The sequence below is a fragment of the Pristiophorus japonicus genome, chromosome 8 (assembly GCF_044704955.1).
Source record: "Pristiophorus japonicus isolate sPriJap1 chromosome 8, sPriJap1.hap1, whole genome shotgun sequence".
Lineage (NCBI taxonomy): Eukaryota > Metazoa > Chordata > Chondrichthyes > Pristiophoridae > Pristiophorus > Pristiophorus japonicus.
In genome coordinates this window covers 62,209,670-62,235,076 of record NC_091984.1, presented here as the reverse complement: position 1 = coordinate 62,235,076, position 25,407 = coordinate 62,209,670, and the positions used below count along the sequence as shown (strand labels likewise).

General features: G+C 43.3%; 1 protein-coding gene across 3 annotated transcripts in view; it reads left to right on the top strand.

The window, feature by feature from the left end:
- ipo13b (importin 13b) overlaps nucleotides 1-25,407 on the top strand; it is a 224,448-nt gene that overhangs the window by 162,414 nt on the left and 36,627 nt on the right. For all 3 annotated transcript variants that reach the window (XM_070886848.1, XM_070886849.1, XM_070886847.1), the window contains 2 exons: nucleotides 7,787-7,924; nucleotides 16,814-16,910. In XM_070886848.1, coding sequence (XP_070742949.1) covers nucleotides 7,787-7,924; nucleotides 16,814-16,910 — 235 coding nt within the window. The remainder of the gene's footprint in view (nucleotides 1-7,786; nucleotides 7,925-16,813; nucleotides 16,911-25,407) is intronic.

Sequence of the window (25,407 nt, the reverse complement as noted above, 5' to 3'; positions counted from 1 at the left end):
GCATACAAGAGGGAATCCACATTAGTGGATAAAGTAAGTTGCCATTCTGCTCCCAAAAATTAAATTTTCCATATGTGGCATAAAAATTGTAAAAGCAATTGTACTTCTTGTACAGTCAGGGAAGTAATTGGATGTTCTCCTTTACTCCCATCACATAACGCTATTGGCACAATGTGGGAGTGCACTAAGGTGTATTGCCAGTGATGAATATAGTGATTGTTTTTTGACTGAATGGATGTAAAAGTGGTGACCCTCAGGGCTCAGGGTTAAGACCATTGCCCTTCTTACATCCATATAATCTGGATTTGGGAATGGGCATATAATATCACAATTTACAGATGGCAGAAAAATAAAAAGCATGGTTAATAGTGAATGGGACTGTAAACTACTTTAGGGGAACATAGATTAATAGCTTGGGTAAATAGAAGTCAGATGAAATTTAATGCAGAGAAATGTGAGGTTATACATTTTAGAAGGAAGAATAAAGAGAGGACATATACACTAAGTGGTAAAACTTTCAAAGGAGTTGAGGGACAGAGAGTTGGGGGAATTAAACTTGCTGGGTGTAAAACCCACGGCATAAGAACATAAGAAATAAGAGCAGGAGTAGGCCATACGGCCCCTTAAGCCTGCTCCGCCATTTAATAAGATCATGGCTGATCCGATCATGGACTCCGCTCCACTTCCCCGCCTGCTCCTTATAACCCCTTATCCCCATATCTTTTCTATATCAGTAAGTAACCTTTAGCATTGCTGTTGCCAAATTAAGTTAATCTAGGGGTTAAGTCATGGCAGGACAGCTCGGACATGTGTTATGCTCCTCCTGTACTATGTGGGAAGTCAGGAACGCTTCCGGTGCGGGAAGTGCATCCACCTGCAGCTCCTGACAGACAGCATTGCGGCACTGGAGCTGCGGGTGGATGAACTCTGCAACATCCACGATGCTGAGAATGACATGAATAGCACGTTTAGTGAGTTGGTCTTACCACAGGTAAAGGGTACACAGCCAGATAGGGAATGGATGACCAACAGGAAGAGCAGTGCAAGGAAGGTAGTGCAGGGGTCCCCTGTGGTCATCCCTGTGCAAAACAGATATGCCGCTTTGGGTACTGTTGAGGGGGATGACTCATCAGGGGAGGGCAGCAGCAGCCAAGTTCATGGCACTGTGGGTGGCTCTGCTGCACAGGAGGGCAGGAAAAAGAGTGGGAGAGCGATAGTGATAGGGGATTCTATTGTTAGGGGAATAGATAGAAGTTTCTGCAGCAGCAACCGAGACTCCAGGATGGTATGATGCCTCCCTGGTGCAAGGGTCAAGGATGTCTCGGAGCGGGTGCAGGGTATTCTGAAAAGGGAGGGTGAACAGCCAGTTGTTGTGGTACATATAGGTATCTACGATATAGGTAAAAAAACGGGATGAGGTCCTACAAGAAGAATTTGGGGAGCTAGGAGCTAAATTAAAAAGTAGGACCTCAAAAGTAGTAATCTCAGGATTGCTACCAGTGCCACGTGCTAGTCAGATTAGGAATCACAGGATAGCTCATATGAATACGTGGCTTGAGGAGTGGTGCAGCAAGGAGGGATTCAAATTCCTGGGATATTGGAACCGGTTATGGGGGAGATGGGACCAGTAAAAACCGGACGGTCTGCACCTGGACAGGACCGGAACCAATGTCCTAGAGGGGGGTGTTTGCTAGTGCTATTGGGGAGGAGTTAAACTAATATGGCAGGGGGATGGGAACCTATGCAGGGAGACAGAGGGAAGTAGAATGGGGGGCAGAAGCAAAAGATAGAAAGAAGGAAAGTAAAAGTGGAGGGCAGAGAAACCTAAGGCAAAAAGCAAAAAAAGGGCCACATTATAGCAAAATTCTAAAGGGGCAAAGTGTGTTAGAAAGACAAGCCTGAAGGCTCTGTGCCTCAATGCGAGGAGTATTCGGAATAAGGTGGACGACTTAAATGCGCAGATAGCAGTTAACGGGTATGATGTAATTGGCATCATGGAGACATGGCTCCAGGATGACCAAGGCCGGGAACTCAACATCCAGGGGTATTCAACATTTAGGAAGGATAGACAGAAAGGAAAAGGAGGCAGGTTGGCATTGCTGGTTAAAGAGGAAATTAATGCAATAGTAAGAAAGGACATTAGCTTGGATGATGTGGAATCGGTATGGGTGGAGCTACGGAATGCTAAGGGACAGAAAACGCTAGTGGGAGTTGTGTATAGATCACCAAACAGTAGTAGTAAGGTTGGGGACAGCATCAAACAAGAAATAAAGGATGCATGCAATAAAGGTACAGCAGTTATCATGGGTGACTTTAATCTACATATTGATTGGGCTAACCAAACTGGTAGCAATGCAGTGGAGGAGGATTTCCTGGAGTGTATTAGGGATGGTTTTCTAGACCAATATGTCGAGGAACCAACCAGGGAGCTGCTCATCCTAGACTGGGTGATGTGTAATGAGAAAGGACTAATTAGCAATCTTGTTGTGCGAGGCCCCTTGGGGAAGAGTGACCATAACATGGTAGAATTCTTTATTAAGATGGAGAGTGACACAGTTAATTCAGAAACTAGGGTCCTGAACTTAAGGAAAGGTAACTTCGATGGTTTGAGGTGTGAATTGGCTAGAATAGACTGGCAAATGATAATTAAAGCGTTGAAGATAGATAGGCAATGGCAAACATTTAACATGGATGAACTTCAACAATTGTACATCCCTGTCTGGAGTAAAAATAAAACTGGGAAGGTGGCTCAACCGTGGCCAACAAGGGAAATTAAGGATAGTGTTAAATCCAAGGAAGAGGCATATAAATTGGCCAGAAAAAGCAACAAACTTGAGGGCTGGGAGAAATTTAGAATTCAGCAGAGGAGGACAAAGGGTTTAATTAAGAAGGGGAAAATAGAGTACGAGAAGAAGCTTGCCGGGAACATAAAAACTGACTGCAAAAGCTTCTATAGATATGTGAAGAGAAAAAGATTAGTGAAGACAAACGTAGGTGCCTTGCAGTCGTATTCAGGTGAATTTATAATGGGGAACAAAGAAATGGCAGACCAATTGAACAAATACTTTGGTTCTGTCTTCACGAAGGAAGACACAAGTAACCTTCCGGAAGTACTAGGGGACTGAGGGTCTAGTGAGAAGGAGGGACTGAAGGATATCCTTATTAGGCGGGAAATTGTGTTTAGGAAATTGATGGGATTGAAGGCCAATAAACGGTGCCTGATAGCCTGCATCCCAGAGTACTTAAGGAAGTGGCCCTAGAAATAGTGGATGCATTGGTGATCATTTTCCAACAGTCTATTGACTCTGGATCAGTTCCTATGGACTGGAGGGTAGCTAAGGTAACACCACTTTTTAAAAAGGGAGGGAGAGAGAAAGTGGGTAATGATAGACCGGTTAGCCTGACATCAGTCGTGGGGAAAATGTTGGAATCAATTATTAAGGATGAAATAGCAACGCATTTGGAAAGCAGTGACAGGATCGGTCCAAGTCAGCATGGATTTATGAAGGGGAAATCATGCTTGACAAATCTTCTGGAATTTTTTGAGGATGTAACTAGTAGAGTGGACAAGGGAGAACCAGTGGATGTGCTGTATTTGGATTTTCAAAAGGCTTTTGACAAGGTCCCAAACAAGAGATTCGTATGCAAAATCAAAGCACATGGTATTGGGGGTAATATACTGACGTGGATAGAGAATTGGTTGGCAGACAGGAAGCGGAGTGTCGGGATGGACTGGTCCTTTTCAGAATGGCAGGCAGTGACTAGTGGAGTGCCGCAGGGCTGGGACCCCAGCTCTTTACAATATTCATCAATGATTTGGATGAAGGAATTGAGTGTAATATCTCCAAGTTTGCAGATGACACTAAACTGGGTGACGGTGTGAGCTGTGAGGGGGACACTGGGAGGCTGCAGGTTGACTTGGACAGGTTAGGCGAGTGGGAAAATGCATGGCAGATGCAGTATAATGTGGATAAATGTGAGGTTATCCACTTTGGGGGCCAAAACGCGAAGACAGAATATTATCTGAATGGCGGCAGATTAGGAAAAGGGGAGGTGCAACGAGACCTGGGTGTCATGGTTCATCAGTCATTGAAAGTTGGCATACAGGTACAGCAGGCGGTGAAGAAGGCAAATGGTATGTTGGCCTTCATAGCTAGGGGATTTGAGTATAGGAGTAGGGAGGTCTTACTGTAGTTGTACAGGGCCTTGGTGAGGCCTCACCTGGAATATTGTGTTCAGTTTTGGTCTCCTAATCTGAGGAAGGGTGTTCTTGCTATTGAGGGAGTGCAGCGAAGGTTTACCAGACTGATTCCCGGGATGGCCAGACTGACATATGAGGAGAGACTTGATCAACTGGGCCTTTATACATTGGAGTTTAGAAGGATGAAAGGGGATCTCATAGAAACAAATAAGATTCTGACGGGACAAGGCGGGTTAGATGCGGGTCGAATGTTCCTGCTGTTGGGGAAATCCAGAACCGGGGACATAATCTTAGGATAAAGGGTAGGCCATTTAGGACTGAGATGAGGAGAAACTTCTTCACTTAGAATTGTTAACCTGTGGAATTCCCTGCCGCAGAGAGTTGTTGATGCCAGTTCATTGGATATATTCAAGAGGGAGTTAGATGTGGCCCTTACGACTAAAGGGATCAAGGGGTATGGAGAGAAAGCAGGAAAGGGGTCCTGAGGGAATGATCAGCCATGATCTTATTGAATGGTGGTGCAGGCTCGAAGTGCCGAATGGCCTTCTCCTGCACCTATTTTCTATGTCTCTAAGAAACTGTCTATTTCTGTCTTAAATTTATTCAATGTCCCAGCTTCCACAGCTCTCCGAGGCAGCGAATTACACAGATTTACAACCCCCTCAGAGAAGAAATTTCTCCTCGTCTCTGTTTTAAATGGGCGGCCCCTTATTCTAAGATCATGCCCTCTAGTTCTAATCTCCCCCATTAGTGGAAACATCCTCTCCGCATCCACCTTGTCAAGCCCCCTCATAATTGTATATGTTTCGATAAGATCACCTCTCATTCTTCGGAATTCCAATGAATAGAGGCCCAACCTACTCAACCTTTCCTCATAAATCAACCCCCTCATCCCCAGAATCAACCTAGTGAACCTTCTCTGAACTGTCTCCAAAGTAAGTATATTCTTTCGTAAATATTGAAACCAAAACTGCACGCAGTATTCCAGGTGTGGCCTCACCAATACCTTATATAGCTGTAGCAAGACTTCCCTGCTTTTATACTCCATTCCATTTGCAATAAATGCCAAGATACCATTGGCCTTCCTGATCGCTTGCTGTCCCTGCAAACTATCCTTTTGTGTTTCATGCACAAGTACCCCCAGGTCCCGCTTTATTGCGGCACTTTGCAATCTTTCTCCATTTAAATAATAATTTGCTCTTTGATTTTTTTCTGCCAAAGTGCATGACCTCACACTTTCCAACAGTATACTCCATCTGCCAAATTTTTGCCCACTCACTTAGCCTGTTTATGTCCTTTTGCAGATTTTTTGTGTCCTCCTCACACATTGCTTTTCCTCTCATCTTTGTATCGTCAGCAAACTTGGCTACGTTACACTCAGTCCCTTCTTCCAAGTCGTTTATATAGATTTTAAATAGTTGGGGTCCCAGCACTGATCCCTGCGGCACCTCACTAGTTACTGGTTGGCAACCAGAGAATGAACCATTTATCCCGACGTTCTGTTTTCTTTAGTTAGCCAATCCTCTATCCATGCTAATTACTCCCAACCCCGTGAACTTTTATTTTGTGCAGTAATCTTTTATGTGGCACCTTGTCAAATGCCTTCTGGAAGTCCAAATACACGACATCCACTGGTTCCCCTTTATCCACCCTGTTCGTTACATGTTCAAAGATCTCCAGCAAATTTGTCAAACATGACTTCCCTTCATAAATCCATGCTGACTTTGCCTGACCGTATTTTACTTTTCCAAATGTCCTGCTACTTCTTTAATAATGGATCCAACGTTTTCCCAACCGCGGATGTTAGGCTAACTGGTCTATAGTTGTCCGCTTTTTGTCCGCCTCCTTTTTTAAATAGGGGCGTTGCATTTGCAATTTTCCAATCTGCTGGGACCTCCCAAGAATCCAGGAAATTTTGGTGAATTACAACCAATGCTTCCACAATCCCTGCCACTACTTCTCAAGACCCGAGGATGCAAACCATCAGGTCCAGGGGATTTATCTGTCTTTAGTCCCATTATCTTACGGAGTACCACCTCATCAGTGATTGTGATTGTGTTAAGCTCCTTCCCCCCCCCCTATAGCCCCTGGACTTTCCACTGTCGAAATATTGTTAAGTGTCCTCTACCGCAAAGACTGATACAAAATATTTGTTCAGAGTTTCTGCCATCTCCATGTTTCCTATTACTAATTCCCCGGTCTCGTCCTCTAAGGAACCAACATTTACTTTAGCCACCCTTTTCCTTTTTATATATCTACATAAACTCTTGCTATCTGTTTTTATATTTTGTGCTAGTTTATTTTCATAGTGTATCTTCCTTTTCTTAATCATTTATTTAGTCGTTCTGGCTTTTAAAAGCTTCCTAGTCTTCTGTCCTCCCACTAGTTTTGACCACTTTGTATGCCCTTGTTTTTAATTGGATACCATCCTTTATTTCTTTAGTTAGCCACGGATGGCTATCTTTTCTCTCACACCCTTTCCTCCTCACTGGAATATATATTTTTTGAGAGTTGTGAAATATCTCCTTAAATTACACCACTGTTCATCTTGTCTTACACTTTAATCTATTTTCCCAGTACACTATGAATGGAACGGTGGTATTGCACACCGGCCAATATTACTCTCCATTGACTTCAGTGGAGACTGCAATCTGACACGGTGTGAAGCCAATGTTGCACCCAATCCAGTCAGTTTCTCGAGGGGTGGTGTCGGTTAAAATTGCCCCCTCAGAGTTTCAGATAAACAATTCTTTGAAGTGGGAGGACAAGTTGATGAAGCTGTTGTTTAAAATACCATGTTATTTTATAAATAGGGTAACATAAACCGAGGCAATGCTAAACGTACAAAAATTGTTGATTATTGCCAAGAGGAAATCCGATAGAGGATTCAAAATTATGAAGGTGAATCGGGGTGGCGGAATAACTATCTCCACTGGTTGGTGAGTCAGTAACTAGAGGGCATACATTTAAGCTCACCACAAAGGGAGAGGGTAGGATACATTTCTTTTGCACAGAGTATTGTTAACAATGCCTTTTTTTTAAAAAGGGAAAGTGGATAAAAATTTTCAAAAGAAAAAATTAAATGAGTATGGAGAAAGTACTACTTCCCTGCCCTTTGTGGCTAGTGCAGAGAGCCAGTATAGGCAAGAAGAGTTAATTGGTCTCCTTCTATGTTGTAAAATTCTTTAATTCTTTATGAAGACTGACTCTGATTTCACTAGATTGAGATATTCCAGCTTCACCCTTATTGAAGCCATTTACAGAAACAAGATGTTTATCTGCCATATTTGTGGGCAGATCGAAGGGACTGAGAACCCATGGCGGCAGCAGTATTGCAGAGGCCTTGATAGTAGATCTCTAGCCCATTGTCTCACGCAGCGAAGGCCATGATGTGCAATGCAGGGGATTTTAAATGGGGGAGAAAACAAGCTAGAAAAGCCTAATTTTAAAACAAAGTCATACTTTATAAAGGTTGCTGTCAGTTAACCCCGAGTACGAGACCTACATTTGACTGATGCATAAAAAATAACTAACTTATTTGAGCTTCTGCACTGATAATTGAGATTTCATTTTTTTTCTTTCAAGGCTGTTTGTGCAATCTTTGAAAAGTCTGTGAAGACTCTTCTGGACGATTTTGCTCCCATGATTCCACAGCTTTCAGAAATGCTGGGTCAGATGTACAGTACCATCCCTCAGGCATCTGCATTGGAACTAACACGACAGGTAGAATACGTGCATGTTATTAAAAAAAAAAAAGTTATTCCATTGAACCAACTGTGCTTTGTTCCACAATGGGAAGAAAATCAAATTATTTTTACCGAGGGCTAGAATCTACACTCCATCGCCGCCCGGTTTCTCGGCAGTATTGGCTGTTTTGGGCGAGAACCGGGTCGGCGAAAAATTCCCTACCTGAGGCACGCTGGCGGTTTCGAAGTACCGCTGGGGCGAGGACCGCCGGCGTGCAACGTCCACAGATCGCCCTGGTGCAATCTTTGGCTGAGCAGGTACCCGTAAGTAAGTATAAAAAAAATTTTTTAAACGCCCATGAGGATCAGCGGAGCTGGGCGGTAGGTAAGTAGGTCTGCAAGAAAAATGTAAGTGATTGGTTTTGTACTATTTTCAGAATCTGTTGGGGTGATTTAATAAAAAAATATCTTGGGACTGTTTTGGGGATATTTTTTAGTTAGGTTTTTGAAAAATTATTTTTTTTTTTTTGGTGTTAGGCCCAACCCACAGCCTCAGTGTAAATTTTTATAGAATTTTTTCTTTAGCTTTCTCACATTTTCTTTAGGCACTGCCCAATCTAGGCGAAATTGCACTTTTCTGCCAAGATTGGGGGTGCAAAGCCCATATTTTCTTGTTGGGTGGATTTAAAAATTTTTTTTTGGAAAGTTTTCACCGACGATTATCTTCCCAGCCGTAGCGGTTTTTTGGGTGGCAATCGGGCACTGGTGGGCTTTGGGGAAATTCTAACCTTGAGTTTTTAACACAATTTCACATTCCTCTCAGTGGATTTCTGATGGCGTACAGACTGCCAAATGTATCCTGCCCATATAAAGTACTTGTGAAGTAACAGTCTAAAGTCATGAAATAACTAATCAGTATGTGGATTAAATCTACCAGCTAGGCACAGCTTCAATCCCTGGTCTGTGCTGGGTTGTGTGATTGCAACTGGGCAGTAATAGATTGGACTTATAAGCAAGGGATATGGGGATAGTGCAGGAAAGTGGAGATGAGGCAGAAGATCAGCCATGACCTCATCCTCCTCCTAATTCTTATATTCTTATGGTCTTGTGTTCTCTCTCTTGAGTTAGGGAGGGGAAAAAGTCAATCAAGGTGCCTATTCCTAATCGCTATTCTGTCGCCTGCTGAAAACTGCATTTATGCAATTTGGGTGAGCACAGGATCAAGCTCAACTGGATGATCCCACTGTCTAAACTCACATGCAGAATGGCCACTTGGGAGAGGTATTGGGTGGCCAGTTCCCATAAAGTTAAACCCCAGCATTAGCAGCATTTTCAGGAAAGGAGGGGAGAAAACCTGAAATATGATTTATTGACAGCAGCATTTTGATTGGACTATTAAATCCTACTGGGTTCACAGGCTTATCTATTCAATATGGATTTTCTTTCTAGAATGCATCCATAAGATGGTACACCTCGGGTCCCTTTTGCATCTCAAATCTCAAACACAGCACTAAGTTTCCAAAGGGCAAAAAGTTGTGATTGGCTCAAATATCACAGTCTGCTGATGAACTCAGTGATCCCATTAACTAAATATGGACCAAAAGAGGAGGAATGGTTGTTTCCAGGAAGAGATCTGTGCTTTTGTGGGGGGTAAATGATGTACTTGATTACACCATGTCTGGCTCAGATGGGTTTGATTGACCAATGCTGTTTTCTCATTCTTGTTGTGTGATGTTTGTATGATCTAGTTCAGACTTGGTATAAGAAACCACTGGAGGAAACTAGTGAAGTAATGTATGTCAAAGATAGAGAGAGATTGAAAGCTATCCCAGAAGTGCACACATGGAGAAAAGGAGAGACTTGTGCAGAGAGAGAGAATGCAGTCCAAGATACGGGAAACTGCAAGTGCCATAAAGGCTCGTTTCCTCCAGTGGTTTCTTATACCAAGTCTGAACTAGACAGGGAGACAAGGAATTAGAATGAAAATGAGAGTTCTGTGCATTTTATTAAAAATTGCAATTTTATCTCCAAATGCACTTTTGGGGTTGGAGAGCGGAGCTGAGAAATCTGAGAATCATTTTGCAAGGAATTGAGAGCAAGAAAGATTCATATTATTGCATAACAGATTTAATTGAAAACTCCCTTGAGATGTGCATTTTAAGCGTTCTGTAGATCTCTATTTCAAAGCAAAACCAAGTTCCACTTTTCAAAAATGGTTGATGACATAACGTAAATCTATTTTAATTTTCTTTCAGTACAGTTTATTCAAATCGTAAATCCAGGGCTCAATTTTCCCCAATGCTGTTTTTTGGCGTATGTCCAGAGTTAGGCCCGTTTTATTTGGCCCCAACTATTCCAAAAAGTAAGTAGCAAGTTTCCCCGTTCTATTTTTTGAAATTGGCTCCGCGCAGCCTATGCTGTAGCTTCGGGGCGCTGAAAGAAATGATGCCTCCCCCCTTCTGCGCATGCGTGTAAAAAAAAAAAAGAGGACGTTTTCGACATGATTGTTATGGCCGTGCATACCCAGTACAGCTCCCGGGCTGCATTCGGCCATTTTTAAAGAGCCAGTTGTGTGTGGGAACTTTAATTCCCATTGGAAAAATCGGAGCTGCAATACAAAATGCAACATGGCTCAAGGACCAAGAATTTCTTACATGATGAAGTGGAGGCACTAGTTACTGTAATTGAGGCCGGATGACACAAGCTGGACACCAGCAGAGGTCACATAAAAGTTTCATCAAAGGAAATGAAGAAACATTGGAACCAACTTGCAGAAGATTACTGTGCAGTGGTGACCACCCCGAGATCTGGAGGCCAATGCAAAAAGTAGTGGCAGGACCTTGGCCAAGCAGTTAGTGTAAGTAATATTTACATTTATTCAGTGGAATTGCAATTGTAAATGTGACCAGCTGTGTATGTCCCACCCAACAGAAAGACACCCTCCCTAAAAAGTTAAGTTTTCATCTTTGCAGAGGAAGGTGGCACACTGCAAAAGGGAAAGAAGTCAGAACAGGAGGAGGCCCGGCAAATCTGCACCCACTGATACCCTTGGAAGAGAGGCTCGCTACTTTGATGGGTCCTGCCTGAAAAAAGCAAGCTGGGCCCACACTCGAGGGAGAGCGAAGTGCTGCAAATTCCACAGTCTGGCTTTGCTAAATGTTAAGTACTGTGCGGGCTAGCCATGCTTCGGCTCATGGGGATGTCTCCGTCAGCTACGCTTCGGTTGATGCAATGTGTTATCATTCATCGTGGTCCTTCAAATGAGCCTGCTGCCTGCGCTGTGTGAGCCTACTCATGCCACCCTGCCCCTTCCTCTGCTGCGAACAATTCTGTTATATTTTGCAGAACTTGAGGCTAACCCTGACGATGCAGAAGAAGATTCAGATGCGGATGAACCTGAAGAGGAGAACATCTTCCAATCCCACCTTCCAGACCAAGAGCATGGGGGTGGGAGGGAGGGGGGAGGTGATGGATGAAGCCCTCACTGTTATACTCACTTTGGAGGAGGTGCAGGTGCCGTCCATTGAGGTGCCAGCCCCATTCCTGAGTGGTACGAGTGTTGCTGGGATACTCCAAGATTTCCCACAGTCCAAGGCTAGGAATTCCAGTGGGGTGCAGTAAGGCATACCCATGGCCTCACCGTCCAAGGCTGCGGGTCCCAGTGGGGTGCAGCAAGCACATCCAGGGCCCCACCGTCTGAGGCTGCGGATCCCTGTGGGATGCAGCGAGCCACACCCAGGGTGAGGAGGGGAAGGAGAGCTCGACCACGCTCTCCTGAGGTGCAGGATCTAACAGATGTGGTTCAGAGAATGGCAATGAGTGCGGAGTGCATTGACCTTATGCGATCACTCCTGGACACCATCAGTGGGGTGGATGATGAGGTATCGGGACTGTCGGGAGAAGTAACAACACTCACGAGAAATGGGAACACTGTCCGGCAACATGAGGGAGGGAATGTCTCAGGCAGCGGATCCAATGTTAGTGCACATGAGGGAGGGAATGTCGCAGGTAGCTGATGCACTGTCAGCGAACATGAAGAAGGGAATGTTGCAGGTGGTTGACACACTGTTGCTCAACATGAGGGAGGGAATGTCGAAGGTAGCTGCTGCAATAAGGGAACACACGTAGACCCCGCACCCATTGACAGAATCAACTGTCACTCCCACTCCCACACCAATCCCCACACCAGCCTCTGAAGAGGCCCAAGCCGGGCCTTCCACATTACCGGCTAACCCTCTCTCCCCGCCCCCCCCCCCCCCCACCGCCCCCAAATCAAGAAGTGTGCATTACCCGAGATGTTCGAAAGATTAAGCTTGGTACCAACCCGAGAAACGCTGCGCCACCGGCTGCGGGCAGGGGTGGATCAACAAGACCAAGCGCAGCGGGCGGTCTTAGAACTAGGTGAAGGAGAGATGAGTACAGCCTTTCTTTTCTGTTGTTATTATTGTTACTGTTGTAACTGTTCTCAAATTAAAAGTTTTTGTACGGTATGTAAATTTACAAGTTTAAAAGTTTGTAAGTGATATAAGAATATTTTAATTGAAGTTAAGTACAAACAAATGTTAAACTTTTGAATAAAATATATTTTAAATTATAACTGAATCATTTCCATTGTTCCATTATTAACACAACTTTTTGAAGTAAAGAAGAATCATTTCCATTATTTGTTCCATTAACTTAACACAACACAACATTACGGAACAGGTCCAAACAGTAAACATGGTCCATTTGGAATAGTTGCCGCTGAGCCTTCAGGCAGCAAAGCGTTCACGGATGAGCTGCTGGCACAAGGCTCGAGCAATCGTTAAAGGGACACGACGGCCCGCCCTTCTCTGCTGTCGTGCTCCGGGTTCAGGTAATTGCATGGCTTCCTCATCCTCCTCCTCCTCGGCATCTGCACCTTCCTCCTCATCATCAGACACTCCAACCTCAGGTGGGTCGTCTTCTACTAGCTGCTGCTGCCTCAAGGTGGCTAAGTTATGCAGAATGCAGCATACAACAATGAACTGACTGACAATCTCAGGGGAGTAGCCTCCGGAATGGTCCAGGCATTGGAAACCCTGTTTCAAGATGCCAATGGTCCCCTCCATTATACTGCATGTCACAATGTGCGACATGTTGTATTCCGTCCGGGTTACGCGTAGGGGCATCATGAGCCAGATGGCTAGGACGTACCCTTTGTCTCCCAGTAGCCAGCTTTGCCCTTCTGGCTGCTGCTGAAACATAGCAGATATAGCGCTCCCACGAGGGATGAATGCATCATGGGTGCTCCCAGAGTATCTTGCATCAACTGACATGATGCAATGCATGTCGTCACACACGAGTTGCACATTAACGGTGTAGAAGCCTTTTCTATTCCTGTACATCTCGGAATCCTCCAAAGGTGCTTGCAAGGGGATGTGGGTACAATCAATGCAGTCCTGTACCTTTGGGAAGCCAGCAATCCTGGAGAAGCCCACAGCCCTGTCACACATTGCCTGGATGGTCATGGGGAACTTTATGTAGTCATTCCTCCAGGCATATAGTGCAGCAGTCACCTGCCGAATGCAGATATGTGTTGCATGTTGAGAAATGAAGCACACATCCCCAGTTGTGGCCTGGAACGATCCAGATGTATCGAATGAAAGTGCAGCTATAACCTTCACTTCAACTGACAAAGCAGTCCTTCAGATGCTTCTTGGTTGCAGGTCTGCTTTTACTAACTCTCAGATCTCGGTTACAACTTCTTTGCGGAAACGCAGCCTTCTGACACAGTCTGCATCACTTGGGTGCAGATATGAACACCTGCCTCGATATACCCGACATGGGTAAGGCCTCCTGCCCATCATCCTATGTGCTCTGAGGTTCCTCGTGCGACGACGTCGAATCAATTGTTGTCTCTGCAGCGCCATCATGCAGAAGGCTTGCACGATGTATGGCATTGTCAGTATTGCCCCCATAATTAAATTGTACCTTTGCAAGGAGCTCAAAATGGCAGGCAGGACAAGCTTCTTTGTTGTCTCTCTCCCCAAGGTCGACGCCCTAGTATGAACCACACGCAGGTCTGAGCATGTGCAATAGGCTTGCTTAGATCAGGATCCCCCACCCCGCCCCCCCCCTCCCGGGCTTCATTTGATGCATAGTGTAAGGGTTCTCAACCCTTCAGTTCGGCTTCTGCACCGCCCCCCTCCCCGGGCTTTTCAAGCCGAGCCACTGTGACCAGGTGAGGGACTGATACTGCCGGCCGACGCTCCGACCCTCGAGCCTGGTTTGGAAATGTTCAGTGGTGGCGTGGCACTTCCAAAAAAAAAATCCAAACTTAAAGAATTACAAAAACCTTTCCATTTTCTGCGTTTTCAGTTGGAAAAATTTAAGCTTCATGACTCCCTCCAAAACTTCGTCTAAAACCAATGACGCCTTTCTGCGCTGATTTTTTGATGTGTGCTGGTTTATCTTAAGTGCCCAAAAGGTTTTTTGGAAGTGGTCACATACGCCGTCCTAGGAGAAATGTAAGTTGGCCAAACTTGCATAATTGTGAAAAACTGGCGTAGACATCAGCTTACGCAAAAAAAAAACTAGCCTAAAAAAATCGTAACTAACTGAGTTACGCTGGCGCACAAATTTTGGGAAAACTTGGATTTTTAAAAATCTAGGCTAAAAAAAGTGACGCACGCCAGAACAACGGTGCAACTCACTGCAGAAAATGAAGCCCAATATGTGCAATATTTTAGCAGCATTCCAAAACAAAATGCTTGTGTATTTCTCCAAAGAGTAAAGTGGCATATCTGCAGAAAGTTGCATTGTGCTCCTGCTTTTTATCTCTGATCTGCTGGGTGCATTACTGGAGTGAAAACTGTCCCCGTGCAGTTAATATTGTTGTGTGACACTGACTGTGAAGAGTAGGACTGTTACAAGTTTACTGTCTTGCCTTAGTTTTCACTTGGGTACAGAAGCATTAACCATCCCATTATTGGGCTGAGCATCTAGTGTTTAGGGGTGTGTCAATACCACCCAATATCTAACTATGATTGTGAACTCAGGGGTGTAACATTAGAGCATAAAAATATAAGAACATAAGAAATAGGAGCAGGAGTAGGCCATTGGGCCCCTCGAGTAGCTCTGCCATTTAAGATCATGGCTGATCTGATCATGGATTCAGCTCCACTTCCCTGCCTGCTCCCCATGACCCTTTATTCCCTCGTTGCTTAAAAATCTGTCCATCTCCGCCTTAAATATATTCAATGACCCAGCCTCCACAGCATTCTGGGGCAGAGAATTCCACAGATTTACAACTCTCTAAGAAGAAATTCCTCCTCAACTCAGTTTTAAATGGGCAGCCCCTTATTTTGAGACTGCCCCCTAGTTCTAGTTTCCCCTATGAGTGGAAATATCCTCACAGCATCCACCTTGTCGAGCCCCCTCATTATCTTACATCTTTCGAAAAAATCACCTCTCATTCTTCCGAACTCCAATTAGTATAGGCCCAACCTATTCAATCTATCCTTCATAAGTCAACCCCCTCATCTCCGGAATCAACCTAGTGAACCTTCTTTGAACTGCCTCCAATGCAAGTATATCCTTTCTTAAGTACGGAGACCAAAACTGTACGCAGTACTCCAGGTGTGGCCTCACCAATACCCTACACAGTTGTAGCAGGACTTCTCTGCTTTTATATTGGGAACATTCTTCCTGCATCTAACCTGTCTAACCCCGTCAGAATTTTAAACGTTTCTATGAGGTCCCCTCTCATTCTTCTGAACTCCAGTGAATACAAGCCCAGTTGATCCAGTCTTTCTTGATAGGTCAGTCCCGCCATCCCGGGAATCAGTCTGGTGAACCTTCGCTGCACTCCCTCAATAGCAAGAATGTCCTTCCTCAGGTTAGGAGACCAAAACTGTACACAATACTCCAGGTGTGGCCTCACCAAGGCCCTGTACAATTGTAGCAACACCTCCCTGCCCTTGTACTCAAATCCCCTCGCTATGAAGGCCAACATGCCATTTGCTTTCTTAACCGCCTGCTGTACCTGCATGCCAACCTTCAATGACTGATGTACCATGACACCCAGGTCTCTTTGCACCTGCCCTTTTCCTAATCTGTCACCATTCAGATAATAGTCTGTCTCTCTGTTTTTACCACCAAAGTGGATAACCTCACATTTATCCACATTATACTTCATCTGCCATGCATTTGCCCACTCACCTAACCTATCCAAGTCGCTCTGCAGCCTCATAGAATCCTCCTTGCAGCTCACACTGCCACCCAACTTAGTGTCATCCGCAAATTTGGAGATACTACATTTAATCCCCTCGTCTAAATCATCTCCGCTGAAGTGGCACTGGCCACAACTTCAAGAGAAATGTCGGCGGCAGTGGGCGGTAAGGCCATCAATTTTGGGCCCCAGAATTGGAGGAGCACAAAGATCTTGGAGGGTTGTAGGACTGGAGGAGGTTATAGAGATAGGATGCGGCAATGCCATGATTTCACATGATGGACTGAGGTGATGCACTCCACTTTAAAAATCCAATATTTAAAAGTAAAATTTTTTTTCTTCCAATACTTTCTGTGGGAAAATTGCTCAAAAAATCCCAAAACATGACCAGTATAATTGGATTCATTTCCCCTATGGAATATGTTGGTAGCTGAAAAAAATTACGCCATGCTTGTACTAAACTTACACTTCAAGTACAGCTGGGGTAATGTAGATATCTGGAAAACGGGGACTCTCTGTTGATGTAATCCATCATATTTTAACACAAGATTACATAATGAGCTGGAATTTCTCCAGATTGATATTCACAAAGTCACTTCTCTACTGTGGTAGCTGAAGTTTTCTTCCAGTTTGAGGTTGGTGATGGTTCTCATGGAATTTGTCTTTCTTTGTTCCTCTTTTTTTTTCCAAATACAGGTGTATTGAAACATTTATCTGGGTTATTGTATTTTTCAGCTGGTGCATATATTTGCCAATGATCCAACTCATTTTGTCCCAGTAAAGGCTCTGTTCCTTCTTGTTACATCTGTGACCCTTTCAATTTTCCAACAAGGTAGGTAAACATGCTTATAAGTGTGAATCATTTGGGAATCCTAATGTGTACTGCCAACTCTTTTATTTTGTTTGTGGGTGAGCTATGATAATCAAGCTAGTGGTTTTCCAATATGGATTTCCTGGTTCTTACAATATTCAGTGAGTTTTGTGCAGCCCTGCATTCTTGCCAGAATCAAAGAAATAAAACTCTCCACATTAAATTAGTGATGAAAAGTGACTTTTACATATTCGATGCAAATAATAAAATGTCTGGCTGTTGGAAAACCACCTGTGTTGGCCACGTGCTGTGATCCCAATTTGTGACCTTGGATTTCCGATAATCTTTGCTGATAGACAATGGAATGTGGATAAGAGGGGAAGCTGGTTTACACTGTCAGCAATTTCCCCATGCGATGAATTGGTAATTTATGTGCGTGCATGGAGAGAAGGGTTGGAATGTGTGGAAGCGAACAGATTTCTTTCAGGATGATTAGACGGTCAGTCACTCTATGGTATTATTGTGCACCCCTGTTCCACTGATTGCCATCTGCCCAGGTTGTGAGGAGGGCTGCCTATGGGTGAAAAATTAAGTTTATTCCCCTTTTTTAAAAAAATCAAATAGAATGAGTTGAACATTAAAAGAGAATTTTCAATTGAAAGGATAAATGGAAATATGGCAGTGAAAATGGGAAAATTGGAAGGAAATAGTCTGGAAAGAGAACAGATGAAGGATTATTAAATGAATGTAAGAAAAACTGATTTAGAGTTTGGATAGAGTTTCCGCTGTGGGCGCAATAGGCAAACCAGGCGCCAATTACACTCGAAACGGCACTGGTTTTCCAAAGTGAAATTATCGTTCAGGTTTCCGCTCAAACTCATTTGCATAATCACATTTAAAATCACAAACTTAGAACCAGTGCAATCAGCAGCGTTTTAGAATGTAATTGTTTATTTCCCTTTGCATTAAAAAATATTCCCTGCTGTATTTGAGAATGGTAACCTGGTGCAGTTTTATTAATACTGCTGAAAATGGGCTTATTACAAAATTAAGCATTTTTAATAAGAGTATCTAGTCTAACACCTGTGAGTGACCTGATTTTTAAATAAAAGAAAATGGCTTTAAAAAACTATAAAGAATAATTTACTAGTTTCATTGGTGTACGCTAGTCAGTTTCTTAGTAAATTAAATTTGTTTTAATATTTAAAAACTTTTAAAAGATGGGCAATGGTGCCTTTGCACCTTTTTATATAAAAAAAGTTTAGTTTGAAGAGCCTCCTTAAAGGCCTGCATACAGACGCCATTGGCAGAAACTTGCTATGCTCATTAATTCAATCTGGGGCCATGGGCAGTTTTGTGGGCGGGGTCGGGTCCTAGAATGATGTTCTTAAAACCAGCGCAAAAGATTTTGCCGATTTTAGGCGAATTGCACTGAACGAGTGCAACCTAGCTGAAACTCTACCCCCTTATATTTAGGAGTCTTTTTAGTTTAAATGGCATTCTGTGGTCACTTTAGCTTGTACAATATAAATATTCAAATTACACAACTATAAAGGTTATGATATGTTGGAAATTTGACTCATTTTTAGGCTTGAAAGAGTTAGGTTATTTTAGAACCGTTTTATTATGTAAATGGTTAGAAAGAATTATATTTTTTGATTCGGCTTCTTTACGTTTTGTTAAAGATTTTGCTGATGCTGTTTATGGGGAAACTGTCTTTTCGGCTCATTTTCATTGTTGAACAGAATCACAGAAACACACTGGCTAGAAAGTAATTAAGTGTTCTTCTGTTGCTTTTATTCTTTATCTTTGGCTTGGTCTCTCAACATGATTTTCATATGAACATCGGAATTGCTTGATACAAAAGACCCATGGTCCATCTAGTTCGCTTTCCACCATCCTGGCAGTCATATGATATAACACTAATGGAGTTGTTGACCAATAATGGCAATCAATCTGGTATCAATTAATCTAAAAACATAACCAGAAATGAGGCAAGGTAAACCTGCCACAGGTGGAAAGTTTTGAGAACCATAGCTCTAAAATCTCCTGTTCCTCCCTTCATGCTACACTTACCATATTTCATGTCTTAAAATACTTGGATACTGTACCCAAATCAATACTTTCTGCTTCCACCATCTTCCTAGAGAGCTGATCCATAGATTTATCATTGTCTCACTGAAATAATGTTTCCACAGATTCGTTTTGAATTGACCCCCTTCAAGCGCAGGCCATGTCCTCTGGTTCCTATGTTCTCGAAAAAATTAAACAGTTTGTCATGGTCTACATTATCTAGTCCCTTTTTACAATCCTAAAAACATCAATCATATCACCCCTCAATCTTCTCTCTTGCAATGAGATAATGCCCAATTTACGCAGTCGCTGTTAATAAGCCAATCCCGCCATCCTTTCAATCATTCTGGATGCCCCTTTTTATATCCTCTCAAAAGCTACAATATCCTTCTTGTACTGTGGCAACCAGAACTGTACACAGTATTCTAAGCACTGTCGCAGCAATGATTTATAAAACTGTCAGGATTACCCCACTATTTCTGCTCAATATTGACCTTTTATTTCTTACTGCCACCAAGCATTGTTGCAATATCTTCCAATTTATTGTCGATCAGTGCCTGCAAATCTCTTTCATTTTCCATGCACATTACTATCTTTCCATTTAAGTAAAAGAACCTTCCTGGATTGTTTCCATTGGACTTCATCTATCTTGAATTTCATCTTCCATTTGTCTGTCCATATCCCAAGTATATTCAAATCCTCCCGTAGTTTATCCTATTCAGCTTGGCAGTCAAGTATCTTCATTAGCTTTATATGATCTGCAAATTTAGCCATTGCGCTTGTGACCCCTAGCTCCAAATCATTTATTAAAGAAAAGAAAGACTTGCATTTATATAGCGCCATTCATGACCACCGGACGTCCCAAAGAGCTTTACAACCAGTGAAGTACTTTTTGAAGTGTAGTCACTGTTGTAATGTAGGAAACGTGGCACAAAATTTGCGTACAATAAGCTCCCACAAACAGCAATGTGATAATGACCAGATTTAGGGCTCAATTTTCCCCAATTATCTGCGCTGTTTTTTTGGCCTGCACCATTTTTTTTGAGTAAATTTAAAATCTCCAAGTTTCCCCAAAGTCTCTGCAATAGCATAATTCAATTGGGTGAGATTTTTTTTAGGTTTCGATTTTTTTTTTACCTCATTGAGGGCGTAACCTGCCACCCGTGCCAATTCTGGCCATTTAAACAATTTTGGTCAGCTCCAATTTACTCCAATTTTTCTTAGGACGGCGTATGTGACCACTCTGGAAAAAACTTCTGGGCAGTTTAGAAAATCAGCGCAGCAGATGCAGTTCCATGGCCCGGACAGCAGCAACGGAGTGGGGAGGGGAGAGTGGGGGGGCGGGGGGAGACCTATCATCCAGGGTTAGTAGTGGCAACCGGCACCGGGAGGGGAGGGAAGCCTTTTGGTCAGGGTTAGGAGTGGCATCGGGAGGGGGAAGGAGGGTTATAGACTTTTGGCATAAACACTTTAATAATTTAATGCTGGAATGCTGCTGCAATGTGCAAGGTGCTTGTGAAGTTGCTGTGAGCTGGCCAGAATGTCTTGTATGTTTCAGTTTTCAGTTTCCAGCCTCAGCCCGCAGTGTGTCCCTCGTTACCCTGACAACCTGATCTTTTTGGCGCGGATCTTAGGCTCCACCCCTAAAGCTAAAGGACAGGCTAGGCGGCGTCAAAATCAACAATTCAAACAGGGAAAGTTGGATGATTTTTTTTGGCGTAGTTGGGCCCCAAAAAACGGGCGTAACTCTTCAAGTTTGCCAAAAAATGGTTTTGGGGAAAATTGAGCCCAAACATTTTTTAGTGATGTTGATTGAGGGATAAATATTGGCAAAGACACTGGGGATAATTCCCTTGCCCCTCTTCGAAATAATACTATAGGATCTTTTACGTCCACCTTAGAAGGCAGATGGGGCCTCGGTTTAATGTCTCATGCAAAAAACAGCACCTCTGACAGTGCAGCACTTCCTCAGCATTGCACTGGAGTGTCAGCCTAGATTTTTGTGCTCAAGTCGCTGGAGTGGGACTTGAACCCACAACTTTCTGACTCAAAGACAAGGGTGCCACCAACTGGTATTAAACAAAAGCAGTCCCAAAACATACCCCTGTGGAACACCACTGGACTTACTGAAATAAAAGTACACTACATCCATTGCCTTCTCTTTACTGAGCTCCTTTGTCACACCCTCAAAGAAAATCAGTAAATTAGATTAGCAAGACCTCTCCTCATGAACCCATATTGACTTTCTTTTATGATTTTATTTCTATCTGGCTGCTCCAGAATCTTATTTTTATGGGCTTCCATAACTTTATACACAATGGTCGTCAAACTTGCTGGTCTTTAGTTTCCTGGGTCACTTTTGCTACCTTTTGTAGAAATAGAAATAACATCGGCCTTTCTCCAGTCCCCAGGCACCTCTTCAGTATTCAGTGATTTCAGGAAGATTTGTTCTAGAGTTCCTGCATTTCCGTCCCTTTCCTTAAGGATCCTTGGATGCATCTTACCTGGCCCCTGAGAATTATCTACTTTAAGTTTGCACAGCTGTTCTGCAACCAAACTGATAGTAATGTGAGTAGTGTCACAACTTATCTCTGCAACCCCCTCCAGCTTCTTTCTCAGATCAAATAAGTTACATGTCTCCACCTTGTGAAAAACTGGGGTACATTTACAGCCTTTGTAGTATCAGTTGTCATGCCTTCACCTGATCCCACTTTCAGTGCCCCCACCCCATCCCTCATTTTTCATTTTCTCTTAATTTATAACTAAAAATATCTTTCAGGATGTTGGTGGTGAAAGAACTGTGTGGTGTTGCTCATATTTGAAGATTTTTTTTTTCCCAGAACTTCAAAACTGGAACTCCTTACCTTCCCCCTACAATCTACAGGCTTTTAAAACCAAACTTCACTTCTCTCCTACTGTTTGACTTCTAGTGTTCTGTGCTATTGCTCTTCAAGTTTCTGAATCTTTTTAAATAGGACAGTATCGGAATAAAGGAGGGGTAGTCATTTTCGATTTTCATTTTGTTCTGGTGACTATTTAATTGCCAGTGGCTTGAAACCCACTTTTAACTTGCTTTAAAACATTTTTTAAATGGTCTCTTATGTTGATTTGAAAATAACTAAACGTTTTGTTGCCTCCTCTTAACTTACCCACTGGATAGAGCCAATAAGCAGCATTATTTGAATGCATTTGTGCTGTGAGGCAATGTCTGCCCTTATTTCACAGTAGTGTAACTGTAACTACTGCTGGAATGCTGGCTATAAATTGCATTGAGCTGCCAGTCTTGGCATGTTCCATATAAGTTCCCTATTGATGCTATCGGCACTTAACATTCGATTTTTTTGTTAGTTTCTTTGTTTAAATGTTGAAAGACTTTTTGATTTTCACTGCTCTTTTTCTCCAGCTTTGGTGTTTATTTTTATTCTTTCGTTGGCTTCCCGAAATTCTGTTTTTCTTTTGTTTGTTTTTTAAACAAAAGGAAAGGTAAAATCAGCACTTCAAAATGTTCCTTGTACCTACTCTGATGACAGTTGCAGTGAGAGAATTTAATCCAAAGCAAGGCAAAATCAAAAGTGGCTTCAAGAAGGAGGGGCACGTGTATAGGTAGGCAGCGATTCCGAGGCTACTGTCCACATGTATAGGAAGGCGGAGTGATTCCGAGGCTATTGTCCACATATATAGATAGGCGAGGTTGGTGCTAAGGAGATGGTAGGTGAGTGGTTCGAAGGAACAGGTGCAGATAAACACCTACATTTGATGGGCTCTTTCTGACTTCAGTGGTTAACCCCAAACTCAGAACCCCTAAATATTGGTCCCAATTTTGAAGAGAGAGTGTGAATGTGACTGTTTTACAAACCTGTGCTCTTTACGGTGATGAGATGTAGTTTATATATTGCTGAGTCTTAAATATTTCCAAGATGTCATGATGTATTGAGTGAATTTTTCAAATGATAGGAGTCTGAGAGAGCTCTTGCCACATTGGTTCAGTCCGTAGAAGAGAATAAAAGGTTAGCACCATTTGTTGATCTGCAAGTCCAAAGCCAGAAAATGTACACAACAAAAACATAAAATCTTCAGACAATAAGGTAGGTCAGGCAGCATCTGTTGAACGAACACATGTCATAATTTCCTACCTCAAAATCCACATATACATCATCATCTAATGGTGATCAGCATTTGCTAAATTGAAGGATTGATAGACATTCTTCGTGCCCAAGAACTAGACGTTTTATTGTGAATGTAGAAATAAAATGGATATTATGAGGGGAATTTTAACCTAAAATTACAGGTGGGTTGGGGGTACAGGGCTAGTTAAAGTGTTAAAAATCGGAATCCCAACCTGAACGGTTTAACACAGGCGGACCGGGGACAAGCAACCAATCCGCTGCTAGTAGACGGGCTCTCTCTTTAACCTCCATTTTGTGTTCAACTGTAGCTGGTCGGGTTTTGCACACCTCGTAAAACCCACCAGCTACAGCAAGGTGAGGACTGCTGCATCCAGGAGGTAACTGCCGTTACACCTACCTCCTGGTTCCAGGGCCCCTGCAAAACTCGCCCCCTGTGATCGGAGATCCCGCCCCACGAGGCCTCTTTTTTTTTTCCCCCACCTCCCAGGCCTCCGATTTCTCCCCCCCCCCCCCATCCTCCCTCCCTTTGCTGCTCCTCCAGGCCCCAATCCTTTGGTCATTCCCCACCCCCACCCCCAATCCTCCTCCAGCCCCCGATCTTGCTGCTCATGACCCCTCGAGCTTCTCCCTGCCCCAGATCCTTCAATCTTCTCCCGGCACGACCCGCACGTAATCATTCCCTCCTTCCTTTGTGCGGCCTAATGCCGCATGCCTACCCGCTTTGAGGTGTCCCATTCTCCCTGGTTTCCCGACCACCTCGCAGCCCCCCGCCCCAACTCACCTTCCCCATTAAAATTCAGCCCTATGTTTCAAGAGAAAAAGTGCACATTTGCATTTTTAAAAAGTGGAAATACAAAGTGATTTATTTGGAAGTTAATGTAAAATTATTTTATAATCTGTGGTACGTACCTATTCCAGTGGTCTTTTTACCCGTGGAAAATTATGGATTTGTTGGGAGTTTGTTCACTCAAATAATTCTAGTGCATTGGAGTAAGATGAAGGATTCTGATGCACTGAACGATTAGTGAAGCTGCATTGGCTGTTATTTTAAACCCATTATCATTGGCTAGTTTATCCATTTACTTGAATGCTACAGATATATATTGATATGCATCTCTATAATTTAAATGGCTGCTGTTCAAGTCTTGAATGACATTTGACAGAATGAATGAGGTAAAAGAATTGGGTATAAACAAGTCTACTAAAATTTACATAGTAAATGACTTGCAAACTAGATTGTCAGTATTTCACACAGTCTCCATTGTATTTAGGACAATGAATAAACAGCATAATTAATAATAAAAAGGACATTGTGTAGTTGTATGATTTAATAAGGTGGTATTGGTAGAAAATTAGCCTGTAGTTATTTAAAGGATGCCTACAGCAGAACACCCTTGTGATTTTAATCAATAGATTAGGTGTTGAACTGTGTTGCATTGATGCTCTTCCTTCATGCCCTTTCTGTGCTCACCTTGTCCTGCTCTCTCGACCTTATTCCCACTAAACTGCTGACCACCCTTCCCTTCCCTTCCCTCCCTGGCCCCCATGAAAGCTGTTTCCTCTCATAGGATACTGTCCCCCCCCCCCCCCCTTCCCCCGCCCTCCTCCCCTCCATCATCACACACTCCTCAAAAACCTGACCCTTGACTCCTCCGTCCTTGCAAACTAACCGCCAATCTCCAACCTCCCGTTCCTTTCCAAAGTCCTTGAATGTGTTGTTGACTCCAAAATCCATGTTCACCTTTCTTGCAACTCCATATTTGAACCTCTACAATCAAGTTTCAGCCCTTACCACAGCACTGAAACAGCACTAATCACTGTCACAACTGAAATCCTCTGTGGCAATGACTGTAGCCATGGTGCACTATCCCTCATCATCCTTCTCACCTGTCTACAGCCTTTGACACCGTTGACCAAAATAGCTGCCTTCCCCGCCTCTCGGTTGTACAGCCGAGAAGGACTGCCTTCATCTGGACTTGCCTATCCAGTTGTAGCCAGAGAATCTCCTACAATGGCTTCTCTTCCCACCCTTGCACCATTCCCATGGCCTCCTCCTATTTCTCATCCACATGCTGCCCTCAGCCACATCATCCGAAGACAGGACGTCAGGTTCCACATGTATGCTACCAATACACAGCTCTACCTCACCACCACCCAATCCCTCCACTGCTTCTATGTTGTCCGACATCCAGTCCTGGATGAACCACAATTTCTTCCAATTAAACATTAGGAAGATAGACCTCATAATCCTCTCCTTCACTACCTACTTCCATCTACGTAACATCATCCATCTCCTACCTGCAACATTGGTGACAGAT